The 18,805-nt window shown below is 57.4% G+C and overlaps 2 protein-coding genes across 3 annotated transcripts in view; one reads left to right on the forward strand and one right to left on the reverse strand.

Moving 5' to 3' along the window:
• The window catches only part of LOC103820979 (protein-arginine deiminase type-1-like), a 28,561-nt gene extending 26,092 nt beyond the window's left edge, over positions 1 to 2,469 (reverse strand). Inside the window, exon 1 of one of the 2 annotated variants that reach the window (XM_050982678.1) lies at positions 2,307 to 2,469. In XM_050982678.1, the coding sequence (XP_050838635.1) occupies positions 2,307 to 2,398 (92 nt within the window). In that variant the 5' untranslated portion in view covers positions 2,399 to 2,469. The remainder of the gene's footprint in view (positions 1 to 2,306) is intronic. The other variant, XM_050982676.1, reaches the window with a different exon arrangement.
• A 4,870-nt stretch (positions 2,470 to 7,339) lies between these two features.
• Positions 7,340 to 18,749, forward strand: LOC103820978 (protein-arginine deiminase type-2). Its single transcript, XM_009095754.4, has 16 exons — positions 7,340 to 7,542; positions 9,311 to 9,497; positions 9,576 to 9,645; positions 9,791 to 9,852; positions 9,931 to 10,048; positions 10,585 to 10,710; positions 11,740 to 11,918; positions 12,095 to 12,198; positions 12,284 to 12,395; positions 12,467 to 12,574; positions 14,883 to 15,034; positions 15,310 to 15,454; positions 16,233 to 16,326; positions 17,204 to 17,289; positions 17,408 to 17,536; positions 18,420 to 18,749. The coding sequence occupies exons 1-16, from the start codon at positions 7,436 to 7,438 to the stop codon at positions 18,651 to 18,653; spliced, it is 2,013 nt and encodes a 670-aa protein (XP_009094002.2). The 5' UTR covers positions 7,340 to 7,435; the 3' UTR covers positions 18,654 to 18,749.
• Positions 18,750 to 18,805: the final 56 nt, after the last annotated feature.

Below are 18,805 nucleotides of genomic sequence, written 5' to 3' on the forward strand. Positions count from 1 at the left end.
GTTCCACACGTGGGGCCTCTGTGGCGGTGTTGGGCAAGCCCAGCTCCCGCTGCAGCTCTGGCACGTCCGGCCCGGTCCGTGACAAAACCCCAACCGGGGAAGAGCCAGGATGATTTTCCTGCCAGCCAAGCATGGAGCTGGGTGTTGTGAGACCATCCCGTGACCTGAGGGATGCTGGGGCTGGAGTGGAGCCTGGATCTGGGCACGCAGCGCCCGCGCCCGGCTCCGTGACATCCTCGGGAGCCTTTGAAGTGCTGCTCCCTGCTCATTACAGCCCCAGCCGCTCCATCCTGGCAGCCCTGACCTGCTCCCACTCCCCTGGCTGCGTCCCAGGGGGAGCGAGGCAGGAACTTCGGCAGCAAGAACATGAAAACCACAACATCAAAACCCCGCCATGGCAGGGATTTATCCCCGGTGTTGCTCTTGGCACAGCATCCCCGGTGCCTCCGGCAGCTTGTGAGGAGATTGAGGCATTCCATGGGCTTGGCATCCCCATCCGGAGCACCCCATGAAGCTGTGGATCCAGAGAATGCTGAATCCCATCCAGAGACCCATCCCAACACCCCACAAAGCTGTGGATCCAGAGGGATCTGGATCCCATCCAGACCACCCCCCAAAGCCGTGGATCTGGGGAATGCTGGAGCCCATCCAGAACACCCCACGAAACCGGGGACCCAGAGGGATGCTGGATCCCATCCAGAACACCCCACAAAGCCGTGGATCCAGAGGGATGCTGGATCCCATCCAGAACACCCCGCAAAGCCGTGGATCCAGGGGATGCTGGGATCCCGCAGATTTGGGGCTCTTTGCTGTGGGTTTGTGGCTCTCCCCCCTCAGCACCGCCGCCTGATTCCCAACAAACTCCACATTCTGCCCCAAACAGCCCAAAATTGATGCATCCATCACTAAATTCCCCCCAGCAAGTGCTCCCCAGGAATAAAATGATCCCACATTTCAGCTGGAAGAGCCTCCATCATCTGCTGTTTGGGACCACGGCTCAAATTTGTTACCAAGAAGCCAAATCATCCCATTTGGGCTCCAGAGGTTTAAATAGGACTGAGAGGGCTCCGAGTCCAAAAGCAGGACAAAAAATTGCAGATAATGGATTTTCTACATTCCCATCTGCAGGAGGGGGGAAACAAGGCTGTTTTAGGGCAGCAAGAGCTCTCTGAGGGGACGGTGGCACATCCTGGCCCGGCTCCAGCGCTCCATCCCAGTAATTGCCCGGATGCGATGCCGACCGGCCAGGCCTGCGCTCTCTGTCATTATAAATGTGATTTATTAAATAATGACACTGTGGCAGCAGGGCAGGGACAGCTGCCTATCTGCCCAATAAAGCCACCCCATATTTAATTCTGCAAAAATCCCTTTTCCTGACGCTGCCTGTGCACGGCCACTGCTAAATTTTTTCTGCCTGAGCCACGCATTTTATTCCTCCTCCCGTTTTAGCTCCGAGTTGCACATCTTGAATTGCTCTTGCCCAATGTTGTTAGAGCCAGAAATAGACCTGGGCTTAGCCACGGTGTTCTCGGGCTTTGCCTCCAAACCATCCTGGCCTGGCTCCGCTGCGATGCCTCGAGCCAACATTCCACCTTTGGACGAGCTCCCTGTAGGATATTGTCCCCAAAAATGAGCTCCCTGTAGGATATCATCCCCAAATGTGACCTCCCTGTGGGATATCATCCACAAATCCAGAGTTTTGGGGTGAGGTCCTCATGGGACATCATCCCTTAAAACACACACAGTGGGACAGCATCCCCTAAAAATCCTTGGATGAGCTCCCCATGGACATCGCACACCCAGCTCTGCGGGGACCTGTCCCTCCAAACCCTTGGGTGAACTCCTGACGAGATCCAAGTCCCTCACCACCCATTCCTCCTCCTAACCCATCCCAAAGCCCTGCAGCTCTGTGGAACATGCCAGGATGCCGTGACACTGGGCAAACCCATCCCAAATCCTGGTGGCTCCATGGAACACTGCAGGACGCCCCCATCCTGAGCAAACCCATCCCAAATCCCTGGCCAGCATGCCCCAATGCTGATCAAACAAACCCATCCCAAATCCCTGGATCAGCATATCCCAATGCCAATCAAACCCACCCCAAATCCCTGGCCAGGATGCCCCAGTGCTGATCAAACCCATCCCAAATCCCAGCCCTGGATGCCCCAAACCTATCCCAAATCCCAGCCCAGGATGCCCCAATGCCGATCAAACCCATCCCAAATCCCAGCCCAGACTGCCCCAAACCCATCCCAAATCCCAGCAGCTCCATGGGACACCCCGGGCTGCCCCATGCCCGGCCTCACCGGCGCGTGTCCAGGAAGACCTCGGTGCCCAGCACGCAGACGCCGCGGGCGGCGTGGCTGGTGGACATGGGCACGACGTGACGCGGGGCCATGGTGAGCCGGGCACGGCCGCATGGGCAGGGAGCTCCGCCGGCTGTGCCGGGAAACCAGCAGGACTGGATTAAAAGGCTCGGGAAGGTAACTCCTCCTTCCCGGGATGACGGGGTTCAGCCGGGGGACCCTGGTTCCACCTCCATCCCGAGATGGAGCTGATAGGGCAGCCCCGGGGCGGCTCCAGGGGGAACACCAGGTGACGGCCAGCCCTGCTGGATGCTCCTCAGCGGGGGTTTGGGTTGATTCCCCTCTTTTTGTTCCTCCCCAGCTCCATCTCAAGCCCCGCAGCTCATGCATTAAACATTCCCACCCCCCCGGCAGCGCAGGGTGGTTGTTTGGGGTTATTACAATGCTGTCATTAAAACCGGGCATTTTCTTTAAAACACCCCAAATTTTCCAGCCGGCCTCTCTGGGCCGGGTGAGTCACAGCCCCGGCTGCAGCAGCAGAGCCATGCCTGAGTACAGCTGAACAAAAGGAAATGTTTGCTCAGGCCGGTCCTTCCCATCCCAACCATCCCGAGGACGGGAGGGACGGGCAGGGAGAACTGGTTATGGGGCAGGCGGGGAAGGGGAAAACACCAACAGCCAACAACCAGAGGCTCCCCAAGGAAACTCGACCTCCTCCGTGTCTCACTTGGACCTCGAGCTCCAGGGGAATGGAGGGTTTCCAGGCCGAGATCCTGCAGGAAGGATCCCCTTTGCTGGAAGCTGTACTGCAGATATCCATCGCTCTCCGGGCCATCCCATCCCGGAGGATTTGCCTGCCTGGGAGCAGGGAAACCCAGCTGGAGTAGGAGGGAGGGAGCCCTGCCTGCTGGGGATGGAGGGAGCAGCTCCAGAGGGTCCCTTTTATTTTACTTGAAATATATTACTATATTTTATATATACATTACTATATTTTAAACTTTAAATTTTAAGTTTTCTCCTCTGTAATATTATACACTTTTAATTAACTGCACCCTCATAATCTTGTTACCAAGAAGCCAAATCATCCCATTTGGGCTCCAGAGGTGTTATTAATCAATTTTGGAAGCTTTCTTTACAGCTTTAGGTTAAATGCTCAAGTGTTTTCTTGAGTTAGAACTTGTTAGTACAAAAGTTTAAAGTTCTCAGCATCTAGAATTCCAACATCTCATGGCTCAGCCCCAGGGAACAGGGTGGGATGTGCTCAGGACAGGGAATGGGAAGGATGGGATGTGTTTGGGACATGGAATGGGAAGGAGAGGGCTGGGAAGGGCCAAACCCCTGTGGGGAGCAGCAAGAAAAGGCCCAGGGGAGCTGGGCAGGGCTCAGAGGAGCCAGAGCCAGCACTGCATCCTCAGCTGCCAGAGCAGGGAATTCCCTGTGGGATCAAACTGCTGGGATGTGCCCAGCCGGGATCCGGGAAGGGGATTTGGGAAAGGGCTCTGGGAAAGGGCTCCCTCCCACTTTAACTGCAGCAACCACCCCCAGCTCGGTGTCTCGTATCCCAGAACAGCTTCAGGAACTGGAGGAGCCCGGAGGAGCAGCCAGGATGCTCCAGCAGGGAATGCTGGTGGCATTTCCAGGCTCTCCCAGGCCTCACTCGCTGGAGATTTTTGATAAGAATGCATTTTCCACAGCCCAGCAGCACCCAAACTCCTGCTGGGAATGGTGCTGGCTCTCCAGGCCTTCCTGGAAGCACAAACCCTGGTGGATCCCTGGACGGGGAGCTGGAATGGTGGAGTGGCCCCAGAGGGCTGGGCTCCCCACTGGAGGCTGCTGGTTGCACTGGTTTGTACTGGGCAGGGGCTGGGGCCGTGCCCTGAGCCTGCTCGGCTGGTTTGGGCCGAGGGATGGACAGGAGCACACCTGGGGCCGGGACAGGGAGCACACCTGGGGCCGGGACAGGAGCACACCTGGGGCCGGGACGGGAGCACACCTGGGGCCGGGACGGGAGCACACCTGGGGCCGGGACGGGAGCACACCTGGGGCCGGGACAGCGGGATTGGGGCGCTCTGTGATCTGCAGGGAGGGGAGCTCAGCGCTGCCGGGAGCACAGCGGGAGCTGGGACCTCACTCCTCCCCAAAATCCAGCGGGATCGCATCCCTGGACACGGAGGGCCCAAACCTTCTAGGGCCAGGTGGGTTTTGCAGCTCAGCCCCAGCCCGTTCTGAGCTGCTGCGGGTCTCGCCCAGCCCCAAGCACCGGCAGGGTTTGGGTGGAACCTGCGCTCCCTCCTCTTCCTCCTGCAGCTGCCATCGGCTCCGGGGTGCCGTGCTCGGGACAGGAGGGTTTGGAGCCACCCGGCCCGGCCGGAGCTCAGCGCTTCTCCCTAATTACAGCCTGTCCTGGGAAAGTGGCACATGACAGACAGGATGACAGGATCCCGCCTGTCCTTCACACCAGGGAGCTTGGGCAGGCTGCTCTGGGGGTGCCTTTGTGTTTCCCCAATCCCAGACTCTTTCCTTCCCCAATCCCATTTTCCCCAATCCCAGCCTCTCTTCCCCAATCCCCAGTCCGTCCCAAGCCCCCCGAACGCCCCCAGGAACACCAGGAACAGCCGGATCCCTCCGGGGCGTGTCTCCTCGCCCATCCTGCAGCCCCACTCTGCCAAGGAAAGTTCGATAATCTCCCTAAGCCGATAATTACAGCTTGTTAATTACAGCTGGTTAATTACCCCGCATGCCGAATTGCAGGCAGGAACCTTACGAGCCGTGTCAGCCTAATTACCTGAGCAGGGCGAGACATCGAGCCAGCTATCAAACCCCGCCGGGCTCGGCAGCGCTTGGGGCTCCTGAAGGGTTTCTTTAGGTTTTCTTTAGATTTCTTAAGGGGTTTTTTTTGGCTGCGGCATCCCAGGCAGGCAGGGACCACTCATCCCTCATCCCACCTGGGAGCCAGGGAAAAAGAGCAGGAGGCAGGTTCGGGGCGGGGAAAAATTCTGGGAGAACACAGAATTTGGGTTGGTGTGGAGCGTGGTAAACCTCCGGACTGCCCAAGCACCCCAAAACCCGCTCCGTCCCTTCCTCTGCCCCAAAGAAAGGCGGCTGCCCGCGGGGAGGCTCCGGAGCTGCTGATCCCAGAGCGAAGCGTCCCGGAAAAGCAGAGCAGCGATTTTCCCTGCGGCTGGAGCCGGGCCCCAGCTCTGCCCCAGCTCTGCCCCAGCCCTGCCCCAGCCCTGCCCCACGGATCTCCCGCTCTGCCCCAGCCCTGCCCCGGCTCTGCCCCAGCGCCTCCATCCCGAATTCCCGAATCCCGGGCAGGAACGGGCAGCGCCCGGCCGGGCACGGGCACCTGTTGGCACCTCCCGAAGGCGAAAGGTCAGCGCGAAGCGCTCCGGGGAACATTCCCCTCCCACCCCCGGAATTCCGAGCCCGCAGCGCGGTGCCGGAACGACCCCCGAGCCCCGAGCGGGCACCCGGGGAGAGCAAATCCCGAGTTCCAGCTCCGGGAAGACCTCGGGAATTGTGTGCGGGAGCTACTCCCAAGCTCCAGGCTGGGATCTGCTCCCAGCTCCTGGGAATTCGGGCGGCAGCGCTGCCTCGGCAGCGGAGGGTTCGGGCAGAGCAGCTCCCGGTCCGGTCTGGGCGTTAAAAACCCCCGGGAATCCTCGGAGCGGCTCAGATTCACCGGGAAACAGCAAGACAGATCGAGGAATAAACCTGGATCCGGAGGGTCCCGGCACAGCCGGGGGACAGATCCATGGAAAAACCGAATTCCAATGAAATTATCCCAAATCCAGTGGAAATGGTCCCGATTAACTCAGATTCCCAATTTTCCCAGCCCTGAACTTCCCAGCACCTGGCCTGGATGCTCATCCCAGATATTCCTCAGCACAATCCCAGAAATATTTGGGCTGGAAGGGCTTTAAGTCCCACCCCATTCCCCCTCATTCCATAGGGGGCTTCCAGGGGGAGAATTATCCCTAAAAAGTCCAGGAATGTTCATCCCCCAGCCCTTCTCACCCCTCAGTTCCAAAGGAAATTATCCCAATTCCAATGAAACTATCCCAATGCCAGTGGAAATTATCCCAATTCCAGTGGAAATTATCTCAGTTTAGATCAGATTCCCTCATGGACCTAGCCCTGAACGTCCCAGCTCCTGGCCTGGGTATCCATCCAGGATATTCCCCAGCACAATCCCGGAATGATTTGGGCTGGAAAGGCCTTAAATCCCACCCCGTTCCCTGTTTTTCCATAGGGGAATGGCACCGTGGGGATGATCCCTATAAATCCCAGGGACTTCCATTGCCACGGAGGAAAGCCGGGGCTGGAAAAGGGAAGCCCGAGAGGGATGGAAAGAAGGAACATCCTCGTGAGCCCTGCTCGCTAATTGCTTGTGGCTTCCAGAATCTGGGGCAGCAGTTTGGGCTGGAAAATGAATATTTAGCTGGGTGTTCATGAACGATGCAAACCCCGCGTGGGCGGGAGCCGCTCCTGACGCGCTCCGGAGCGGCCCGGGGGGACAAAACCAGCTCCGAGCTCCCTTCAGCAGCCACTGCTCCCCAGCTTCCCTTTGAAAATTATCCGGGGAAAAAAACGGAGAGTTCTGCTCTTGCCTCAGGGCTGGGAAAGCGAGAGCAGGCAGGGATTTTCCCTAGAGAGCAGAAGGAGAGGGTGAAGTGCACCCCAGGGATGCGGCCAGGTCCCAAAATGCCACAAATCCGCCTTGGGGATGCCAGGCTGGGGTCAGGGAGGTGAGGAGGGACCGGGAGCTGGGGACAGCTGGGGGAGCTCCTTGCCCAGGGCTGGGGCCAGCTGCCCTCCCTCCCTCACTGTCCATCCCTCCCTGTCCATCTCTGTCCATCCATTCCTGTCCATCCCTGTCCAACCCTGTCCATCTCTGTCCACCCATCCCTGTCCCTCCCTCCCCATCCCTGTCCCTCCCTCCCCCGGATCACTTTCAGAGGTCTCGCAGGTCCAGCCCAGCCGCCCCCTCGCTCCCGTTGCCATCCCAGCCCCGCCAGCCCCGCGAGGAGGAGGAGGGCGGCCGGGCCGGGGGAAGGAGCAGCAGCGGCCGTGAGGGCTCCGCAGGGCAGCTCCCGGGGCAGCTCCCGGTGCCGGTGCCGGTGCTCATGGCCGGGGAGATGCCGGGGGAGCCCCGCACACTGCGGCTGCAGCACGGGAACCGCATCGAGGCCCTGTGTGTGCTGGGCAGCCACGTCCGCACCGACGTCTTTGGGTGAGAGGGACCCCAAAACTTCCCTTCCTCCTCCTCCTCCTGCTCCACCTTCCCCCTGCTTTTCCTTCTGCAAATCCCTGCTCCTCATTTTCCCTTCTGAGAATCCCTGCTCCTCATATTCCCTCCTACAAATCCCTGCTCCTTGTTTCTCCTCCTCTTTCCCAAACCCCAGAGCTGCTGGGCAGCCACATCCACACCCATGTCCATGGTGAGAGGGACCCCCACAAAACCTCCTTTCCTCCTCCTCCTCCACCTTTTTGCCCACCTTTCAACCCTTTTTTTCCCTCCAGGAATCCCTGCTCCTCATTTTTCCTTCTGCAAATTCCTGCTCCTCATTTTCCCTTCTGAGAATCCCCACTCCTCATTTTCCCTCCTACAAATCCCTGCTCCTCATTTTCCCTCCTACAAATCCCTGCTCCTCATTTTCCCTCCTACAAATCCCTGCTCCTCCTTTTTCCTCCTGCTTTCCCAAACCCCAGAGCTTCTGGGCAGCCACATCCACACCAATGTCCATAGATGAGTGGGACCCCCAAAACTTCCTCTCCTCCTCTACCTTCACCTTCCTCCTCCACCTTTCCCTCCTGTTTATCCCTCTGGGAATCCCTGCTCTTCGTTTTTCCTTCTGCTTTCCCAAACCCCACAGCCCCAGCACCGTTTTGATGGAATCTGTGGGCAAAACCCTCGCTGGGCTTTGCAGAGCTGCACAAATCCCTGGAAAGCTTTGAACACCCCTGTATTTACCCCAGCCCAGGGTGGGTCTGACCCGCTGGGCTCAGCAGATCCAGGGGCACCTCAGGGAGCAGGAGCCCGGGGAGGGACTGCAAAGTGAGGGAAGAACACAAAACCTCTTGACCATAACCTTGGGAAAGTGGGAAATCCCCACAGCGCCAACCCCGCTTCCCTAAACAAACCCAACACTGAACCTTGGGATAATCATTCCCCCCAAGGGAAAAAGAAGGTGAAAAGCTCATTCTAGGCTCGATTCTGGTCGGTGCTGCTGTTGCAAATCCCAGCCTTAATATTCAAGCCAAGCAGTGCAGCTCCAGCTCCCCTGGCACCTCTCCAGGCCAAATCTCTTCCCAGCGGAATCCCCAGATCCAAGAAACCAGGAAACCAAACCAGTTTTTCCATGTGTAATTAGAAGCAATTGAAGGATTTAAGGAACACCCAGGCGGGAGCAAAGGAGCGCTCGGATTTCCTCCCCCCTCGCCGAGGGTGCGGGTTTGGTGGGACCGGCGGCATCCGAGAAACCTGATCAACGCGAGGTCTCGGGTGTCGGGGCAAAGAGCCCAAAAATAATAACCTGGAAAGGCAGGGAAATTCGGGAAAAGGAGAGGGGAAGAGCAAGGGCACATTGGACTGGGAGCAGGGCAGCACTGGCAGCTTTGGGGCTGGATAAAAACCCCCAAAAATGAGAGTTTCCCATGGAAGAGCCTCTTGGGGGATGGCCACAGTGTTTTGAGGAGCTGTTAGACACCATGCTGGAAAATGGACCGGGATTTCTCCATGGAAGTGAGAACCAAAGTTGGTCGGGATTATTACAGATCCTCATCCACAGCGATGGCTGCAAACCCTCATAGGGCTAAGCCGGGCCTAAGCCCAGGTAAATTCCAGTTCCCAGGCAGGAGCAGGGCAGGAAGGTGCCGGCGGTGAGCGTGGAGACGCCGGCGTGCCCGGTCTTGGCCGCGCTCGGGGCAGTGGAATGAATCCCGGTGGGAACGCCGCGCTGGCCCTGCACATCCCTGAGAATTCCGGGTGTTTCTGGCAGGGCGGCCCCCGCCGGGGCCGTGGCCTTTGGCGTGAAGCACACGGAGGGGGTCAGCGTGGACGTGCTGTTCCGCGGCCGCGCCGAGCCCGAGGCCGTGTCCGGCGCCGGCGCGCGGTGGCCGCTGGATGAGGGGACGGTGCTGAGGTTCAGCATGAGCCGGGCCAGCTCCGAGGTCAATGACAACAAGGTGAGGAGTGGGATCCCGGGAGCGGGACCTCCACGGAGGGAGAACGTCCTGCCCCAATGTGGGGTTCGGGGTTTGCAGGTCACTGTCAGCTTTTACGCAGAGGGAGGGAAGCCCATCAACCAAGCCGGGGTGTTCCTCACCGGCGTCGGTGAGTCCGGAGCTCCGGGAGTCCATCTGTGTTCCCTCGTGCTGGGAGCAGGGATGGAGACAGCAAACCCAGGTCTGCTGGCTCTGGGGGTTTGGCATCTGATCCCCTCACAGTGCCTGGGGATGAGGCAGCTCTGTCCCTGCAGGGATCTCCCTGGATGTGGACGCGGATCGGGATGGAGTGGTGGAAAAGAACAGCCCCAATAAGGTACCCAGCCTCCCACACCCATGGAAAATCCTCAGGCTCGGTGGATCCTGAAGCCGCTGAGCCCCAGGGGTGCTTTAGGCAAGCTGGGCCTGGGGACCAGAGGGACACGGGGCCATCCTGCTGGTCAGCTGTGACAAGGAGTTTCCCTTCATCCCGCCCTCCGACTGCGACAGCGAGCAGGTGTTCAACAGGGAAGGTAAAGGCTCCCTAAATGCCCTGTCCCCAAAATCCCCATCATCCCCTCTCTGTGACCTTTCCTGAGAGGGACCCAGCCCAGGACCCAGCCCAGGACTCAGCTGCTCCCCACCAGCTGCTGAGCAAGCTTCCCACATGGGAATTTCTGTGGAATTAACGCCACGCCAACCCACTGGAGCCAGGCAGGGCACAGCAGCCGGCCCAGGGAAGGGCTGAGGTTCCAGGGCTGGCACGGCGCGGGCCGGGGATGCTCCACACAGGTGAGAGGAGCGCAGGGTGAGGCGCGAGGCCGGCAGCCAGGAATCCACCCACCCATTCCTGGAAAACCCAACCCATGCGGAGCCAGGCCTGGCGGCGCTCCGAGGTCACGGCCCGGCTGTGCCAGGGAGAAGGGATGGGAAAAGGGCATTTGGGTCACAGCCCACAGGGCACCAGCTCTGGTTTGCCAGGGTGCCCGGGCTGGTGGCGAGGGAAGGAGATCCAAACCCCAGGAGGGAACATGGAGAGCCCCACTCGATTTGCTTCGTTCTCCCCCAGATTTGCTGGACATGGCTCAGATGGTGCTGAGGACAGAGGGGCCCCAGCGCCTGCCCCGGGGCTATGAAATCGTCCTCTCCATTTCCGTCAGTGACGCCGACAAAGTCGGGGTCTTCTATGTGCAGAGTAAGGCCTGCCTCACCTCCTGCTCTGCCTCTTCCTCCTCTGCCCCTTCCTCTCCCCCTTCCTCCTGTTCCCCTTTCTCCTTTTCCTCTTCTTCCTCTTCGTCTTTCTCCTCTTCCCCTTCTTTCTCTCCCCCTTCCTTTTCTGCCCCTTCCTCCTCTTTCTGTTTCTCCTCTGCCCCATCTTCCTTTTCCCTGTTCTCCTCTTCTCCATTTCTCTTTTCTCTTTTTCCCCTTTCTCCTTTTCTCCTGTTCCCCTTCTTCCTCTTCCCCTCTTCCCCTTCCTTCCTTTCCTCCTCTTTCTTTTCCTCCTTTTCCCCTGCTTTGTCTTCCCCTTCCTCCTCCTCCCTGATGATTTTGAGTTCCCCACAAGCCTTTTCCTTCCCATCTCTGACCTTGTCCTCTCCACGCTCCTCAGACCACACCCCCAGTGCCCTTTCCCCATTTCCCCCCCATTTTTCCCTTTTTTCCATCCTGTGGAAAACTCTGGGGATAGACAAGCAGAGGGAGGGGGACACAAAGCCACACAGCAAAGGGGTGGCATCAAGCAGCCTGGTGTGGTTTTAAGAAAAGGAGGATTTAAATATAAATAACATTTGTTTGGCTCCTTGAGAACCTAAATTTCTGAGGGGAAGCAGAAAAAAGCTCACTTTTCCCAACATGTATATTTAGGTTATCCTCATGGAAAACAAACCCCGTTTCCTCGGGCACAGCAGAAGTGTGGGAGCTCTTTGCCCGAGGAAACAGACGGGAGGGAATCCTGTGGAAACAGGAGGGAATCCTGTGGAAACAGGAGGGAATCCCAAGGAAATAGGTGGGAATCCCGAGGAAACAGGCAGGAATCCCGAAGGAAACAGGCAGGAATCCCAAGGAAATAAGCAGGAATCCCGAGGAAACAAACAGGCAGGAATCCCGAGGAAACAAACAGGCGGGAACCCCGAGGAAACAGGCGGGAACCCCGAGGAAACAGGCGGGAACCCCGAGGAAACAGGCGGGAATCCCAATAAACTGGGGCTTTCCTGTTTTCCCGCAGATCCCTTCTTCGGGCAGCGCTACGTGCAGGTGCTGGGCCGCAGGAAGCTGTTCCACGCCGTGCCCTACCCCGGCGGGGCCGCCGAGCTCCACTTCTTCGTGGAGGGGCTGCGCTTCCCCGACGAGACCTTCTCCGGGCTGGTGTCCATCCACGTCAGCCTCCTGGAACCACTGGCTGAGGTCGGGAACTCCGGGAACTCCTGGGAATGGGGCAGATGGGAGGCTGCAGCCAGCAGATTGGGATAGTGCCAGAACGGAGGGTGATCCCATTAACTGATCCCAAAAATGGCCTCAGGGGAGGGTATCTGGGGGGAATGGTGTGGGGAATGTCCCTGATTTCTGCTTGGCTCCCTCAGGGCATCCCCCACTCGCCAATCTTCACGGACACTGTGGTGTTTCGGGTGGCACCGTGGATCATGACCCCCAACACCCTGGCCCCGGTGAACCTCTTGGTGTGCAGGTACAGGCGGTGCTTCCCCAGCCCCACCGGCCCTGGGGCCAGGCTGGGAACAGGGAATTCCCATCCTTTCCACCCTTTCCTCCAGCATGAAGGACAACTACCTGTTCACCAAGGAGATCCAGAGCCTGGTGGCCAAGGCTGGCTGCAAGCTGAAGGTTTGCTTCGGCTATATCAACCGTGGGGACCGCTGGATGCAGGTAGGGGGGCTCCAAAAACCGGGAAAACCCTTCCCTGCCGGTGCCCCAGTGGGATTTCCTCCCTTCCTCAGGATGAGATCGAGCTCGGCTACACCCAGGCTCCCCACAAGAGCTTCCCAGTGGTGCTGGACTCCCCTCGGGAGAGAGGGATGGAGCAACTCCCAGTCAAGGAGCTCCTGGTGAGAGAAGGTTCCCTGCGTTCCCGGTGCTCCTTGTGGAGCGGCTTCCAGGGACAGGCCCAGCCCACATTCCCATTTCCCAAATCCTCCTTGCCCTTGGCTCCGTGCATGGAATTGCCTGGAAAATGAGAGCAGAACAGCTCCGCGTGGAGATTCCCTCCCAGCCAGCTCCAGCCTCACCCCCTCATCCCTCATCCAGCCTCACCCAATCCCAGCCCTCCGAGAAACAGGGGGAAAGGAGGAGCCAGCGCCCCTGGGAGTGAAAGGCTCCAGCCAAGCTCTGGGATGGGATTTCTGCCCCTCGAGCATCCCGGGACAGGCTGCTCTTTCCTTTCCTCCTCCGTGCCTGGGATTATCCGGCACTTTCCGAGCAGGAGAGGGAAGGGAAGCAGGTGAGGGTCAGTTTGCTTCCTTGGAGGAGAACGGGATGCAGCCAGCACCAGGAACATCCCTGTGGGCTCCTTGGCCAAGGAAAAGGGCCAGGGCAAGTCTGGGATGAGGCATTTTGGGAGAGCCCAGCATGGAAAAAAGCTGGATTGGGTGATCCCTTGGAGATACCGCACAGGGGAAGGGCAGAACACCCAGGCAGTCACAGAGTCCCCAACTCCCAGCCGGGTGCTGGAGCAGCCTCAGCCCTGGCAGGAACAGGAGACAAGGAAAAATCCCAGTTTTTGTCCCTTTGGAGAAGGCTGAGGGCTTTGGGGAGCATTGAAATCCATCACTTCTCATGCCTGGTATGGGAACATCCAGTCCCGGATTCATCCAGCAAATCCGCTGGGTGGCTGCACGGATCTGCCCTCTTTAGGAATTGCTCTGCCTCGTATTTAGGGCAGCAACTTCAGCCTTGGGAGCTGCTAACGCATTATCCTCCAATTTCTGCTTTGAAGCCTGCCCTAATCCCCAGCCCAACCTTTCCAATCTCATTTTCCAGATAGGAATACTTAGCCCGACACCACGGGCACGGGTCAAGCCCTGAGCCCCTGGAAGCCCATGCCAGGGAAAAAGGAGACGGGAGGGAATTATCTCCTCAAAATCAGTGTGGAACTGATAGGACTTGGATGTGACCCGCAAACCTGGGATGAACCAGAGCCCTGACAGTTGAAACCAGGCGGGCTCTGTGGTTTTATTAAACTGAAATTAGTCAGGAGCAGGTGGTTGGTGCTCAGGCTCTCCCTTAGAACCCAGAGAAAAAGGGATCTGATCACGGCCACCCCCCAAAAATGCACCCCAAAACCCACAGGGAGCCTCAGGGAAAGCTGTGCTCCCTCTAGCCCAGTGTCTCCAAACATCCTGGGTTTAAAAAGGGAATTTCTGTGTGGAAGCACCCCCAGCTCTCCCTGCTCACTTTTCCTGACCTGTATCTTTGGGTTATCCCCATGGAAACCCAGCCTTGATAAGTGACTGGGATTTAACTCAAACCTCACGGACACCTGATCTCATCCCAGGGGCTGCCGTGCGCCCCAGTCCCGCGTTGGCTCCAACCGGAGAGCGGGCAAAGTGGGATTTTGGTCCCATCCCTGCTGGTTTTGCCCTGTTTTTAGTGCTCCCTCGGGCTTTGGCACACAGGGCCCAGCACTAATTACCCCTGAACGCACAGCTCCTCCAATCCCAGATACGGTAAATCCTGGAAATCAGGCCTTAAGTGGGATTTAAGTGCCGTGCAGCCCTTGGGGTGGCTCCTAGCCCAGGGAAGAGTCACCCCCAGGGGCTGGAGTTCACCTCCCTCCAGATCCAGCCAGGAACTTGGCTCAGGGCTGCTTAATTAGCTTAATGTGGACACTTAAACCTTGGCTTAATGTGAACATTTAAACCTTGGCTGGAGAGAACAGAGGAGATCTGGCCTGGCTTAATGTAGACACTTAAAACTTGGCTGGGAAGAACAGAGGAGATCTGGTCCTGCTTAATGTGGACATCTAAACCTTGGTTTAATGCAGACACTTAAACCTTGGCCAGGGAGAACAGAGGAGATCTGGTCCTGCTTGATGTGGACAATTAAACCTTGGCTTAATGTGGACATTTAAATCTTGGTTTAATGTGAGCATTTAAACCTTGGCTGTGAGAGAACAGAGGAGATCTGGTCTTGCTTAATGTGGACATTTAAACCTTGGCTGTGGGATGAGAGGAGATCTGGCCCTGGCTCCAGCTTGGGCTCTGCTCCTGGGTTTGTCCCAATTATTCCTGCAGCTCCGTGATCCTGAGACCTTTCTCCTGTCCCCTTTCCTTCCCTTCACCATCGCTGTCCTCGCTCTCCCCACAGGAGGATAACACCACGGAGCAGGGGGGACTCAGGGCATTTCCTTTTTCCCAGGGCCCCGATTTCGGCTATGTGCACAAGGAGCCCCTCTTCGAGGCCATGGCCAGCCTGGACTCCTTCGGGAACGTGGAGGTCAGCCCGCCCGTGTCCGTGGCTGGCAAGGAGTATCCCTTGGGAAGGATCCTCATCGGCAGCAGCTTCCCCGCGTAAGAGAGGGGGAATCGCAGATTTGGGAAAAACACGGATTTGGGAGCGGAGCCTCAACAAGAGCCCTGAAATACCACCAAAATCGGGGAAATTGGGTCAATCAGACACTGCCTGAGCAGGGTGGGGGCTCTCAGCTCCTCCACCTCAGAGGCAATTAATACCTAGGCAGATGTTGATGGGAATACCCCCCAGTCCACGTGTCCAGGCAAATGTTGATGGAAATTCTCCCCCAATCCAAGGATCCAGGCAGATGTTGATGGGAATTCTCCCCCAGATCCGCGGGACGCAGGATGACCAGGCTGGTGCGGGATTTCCTCTACGCCCAGCGTGTCCAGGCCCCCGTGGAGCTCTACTCTGACTGGCTGGCCGCGGGCAACGTCAACGAGTTTGTCAACTTTGTCCCCACCTCTGACAAAAAGGTACCCCCAGACCCTCTGTGCTGCCCCAGGGCTCCTTCTCCGGAACACCGATCCCACTGGGAAAGCCCCAGAGCTCCTTCCTTTGGCACCCCCAGCCAGTGTTTGCTTGGGTTTCATTCCCCACCCCAAAATGAGGGATCTGAGCACAAAAAAAGGGATTTGTTGGGCTGTTAATGAATGCAAATAAAAGGGAAAAGATGCCTGCAAAGGCATGCAAGAAATTCCAGCCTTAAGATTTCCGGGGGTTTGCAGTGGCTCAACATTTCCCAGAGGTTTTCAGAACATTTCTCTTCCCTCTCTTGTGGCTTTTCCTGCTTCTGACATGGATTTTTTCCTCAGGGAAACCGAGCCTTGACCAAGATGGTTCCAAAAACCAAAAGGAATACTTATGCCCACATGTTTTCAGAACACTTCTCTTCCCTCTATCATGGTTTTCCCTGCTTCTGACTCGGATTTTTCCCTCGGGGAAACTGAGCCTTGACCAGAATGGCTCAAAAGAAAAAAAAAAGGAATATTTATGCCCACATGTTCTCAGATCATTTCTCTTCACTCTATCATGGCTTTGGCTGCTTCTCACATAAATTTTTCCCTCAGGGAAACCAAGCCTTGACTTGGATACCTCAAAAAAGGAATATTTAGGCCCACAAACCCTCCACAGGTTAAACGAGGCACTAGACAACAGCAAAGACTCCCGATTTCAGGAGTTTCAGCTCGGGTTTTTGCAGAAGTGAGTGCTGGGGCGCTGCAGGGCTGCACTGACCCGGCCGTGTTCCCGCAGCGATTCCGGATGCTGCTGGCCAGCCCGGCCGCCTGCTACCGGCTCTTCCGTGAGAAGCAGAAGGAGGGACAGGGAGAAGCCACCATGTTCAAAGGCAAGGGGACAGCCCTCAGTGGCACAGCCGGGGCCACGCGGGGACATTTCCCCGCTGGGTGTCCTTCAGCGGGATGCCTGCCCTCCGCCCCCAGCCTCCTCCGGCCCTATTTCGGGAAAGCGAGTGGGATGGGAGGGATAAGGGCCTCCGCGTAGAGGGGATGTTTGCTGCCAGGGATGGAGCCTCTGGAAATGCCAGCGGAGCTCCAGCACGGAGCAGGACAACTGGCAGCTCTCGTGTCCCCCACAGATTAGCACCATTGTGATTTTGATCCCTGACGGGGCTGGGAGAAGGTCTCCTTATCTCCAAGGATATGGAGCTCCAGCACGGAGCATGACAGTTGGCAGCTCTCCTGTCCAGATTATAACTGGATTTTTTCCATTTCATTGTGGTTTGGATCCCTGATGGGGTTGGGAGAAGGTTTCCATATCTCCAAGGATATGGAACTCCAGCGCGGAGCAGAACAACTGGCAGCTCTCATGTCACCCTAGATTAGAATCAGGATTTTTCCCTTTCATTGTGGTTTTGATCCATGGCAGGGTTGGGAGAAGGTCTCCGTATCTCCAAGGGTTCCTCTGGTGGGAGCTTGGCTGTCCCCAGACCAGGGGTGACCCCATGGAGGGGGATGCTCTGGAGAAATCCACCGGATTCCCCTGGGCAGGAGAATGGATGACAGGACTTTTCCAATGCTCTTTCCAATGGGCAGAGATTTTCTCCCATCAGCTTCCCAAACTTTCACCCCAGCCTTAGGAAATTCAGATTTAGGGCTTTTGGGGCTTTTTTTTTTGGCTTTTTGGGCTTTCTCCATCTCTATACCCCACCTCAAGCCAGGCTCCTGCCAGCGCTGCTTCATTTTGAGGGCGTTTTGCATGTTTAGGGTACTCGGGGACAGACACCAAGCGTGTCACCATCAACAAGGTGCTGTCCAACGATGTCCTGGCGCAGCAGAACCAGTACGTGCAGGTAATCCCCACGCTCAGGTCACAGCCCCCATTTCTGGCAGGGACCGCCCCGGCGTGGCACAAACCCCGCAGGGAGTGGTGGAATTTGGGCCCTCTCTGCTCTGCTCCGTCCCCTGCAGCGCTGCATCGACTGGAACAGGGATATCCTCAAGAAGGAGCTGGGCTTGCTGGAGGAGGACATCATCGACCTGCCGGCCCTCTTCAAACTGGACAAGCAGGGAAAAGCCGTTCCCTACTTCCCCAACACGGTAAGGGGGGGGTTCCTACCCTTGTCTCCTCCCCAAAAAACAGCTCCGTCAGCCAGGATGAGTCCCCAGAATTTCCCTGAAAAAGGAAAATCAGCTGTCTAGAAAAGGGAAATATCTCCAGGATAAACACAGGTCTAACACAGCTTGGTGGTTTTGGGGTTTTGAGGCAAAACCCTTTCAAAGCAGTGAAATTGCAAGGTGAGAGGCACGTTTTCCACAAAGTTTTCCCAACCCCCCCCCACAAGCTGTCTAGCAAAAGAAAATTTATCCAGGCAGGCATGGATAAACATAGGTCTAACACTGCTTGGTGGCTTTGTGGTGCTTGCAGTGGGGTTTTTTTGAAAAGTGGTGAAATTGCAAGCAGTGAGGCATGCTTTACTGATAAAATAGGGGGAATTCTGTTGGATTTGGAACCCTGAGGGAGAGCAGCAGCAAAAACGGTGCTGAGGAGGGTGGAGGAGGGTGATCAGTGTCTTTCCTTTGGCTTCATCTGTCCTGACACTGCTGGTCTCAGCCTGCAGCTCACCATGATCATCCTGGCCAGGGATCTGGGCATCCCCAAGCCCTTTGGCATCGCCCATTCTGATGCAAACAACCTCTGATGTCACCCCACTGGTCACCATGATTGACCTGGGCATCCCCAAGCCCTTTGGCATCACCCATTCTGATGCCAACAACCTCTGGTGTCACCTGCAGGTCACCATGATCGTGCTGGCCAGGGACCTGGGCACCCCCAAGCCCTCCAGTGTCACCCATTCTGATACTGATACGCCCTTGGTGTCACCTGCAGGTCACCATGATTGTCCTGGTCAGGGACCTGGCCATCCCCAAGCCCTTGGTCATCATCCATGCTGATGCCAATGTCCCCTGGTGTCACCTGCAGGTCACCATGATCGTGCTGGCCAGGGACCTGGGCATCCCCAAGCCGTTTGGCCCAGTGGCAGGCGGCGAGTGCTGCCTGGAGCGGCGGATCCGCGCGCTGCTGGAGCCGCTGGGGCTGTGCTGCCGCTTCCTGGAGGACGTGGCCTCGTACCACGGCAGCCTGGGCGAGGTGCGCTGCGGCACCAGCGTCCAGCGCCAGCCCTTCGCCTTCCAGTGGTGGCACTTCACGCCGTAGCCAGGCCGCTTCTTCATCCTCTTCATCCTCTTCCTCCTCCTTCTCCCTCCACATTTGCTCCCAGAGTGTGTTGCTTGCGATTCCCTTAATAAATGAATTTGCTGTGAGGAAAAAGTTGGGGAATTAAAAAACTGAATAATTAATAATTATTA

This window comes from Serinus canaria, chromosome 21, assembly GCF_022539315.1.
Source record: "Serinus canaria isolate serCan28SL12 chromosome 21, serCan2020, whole genome shotgun sequence".
NCBI lineage: Eukaryota > Metazoa > Chordata > Aves > Passeriformes > Fringillidae > Serinus > Serinus canaria.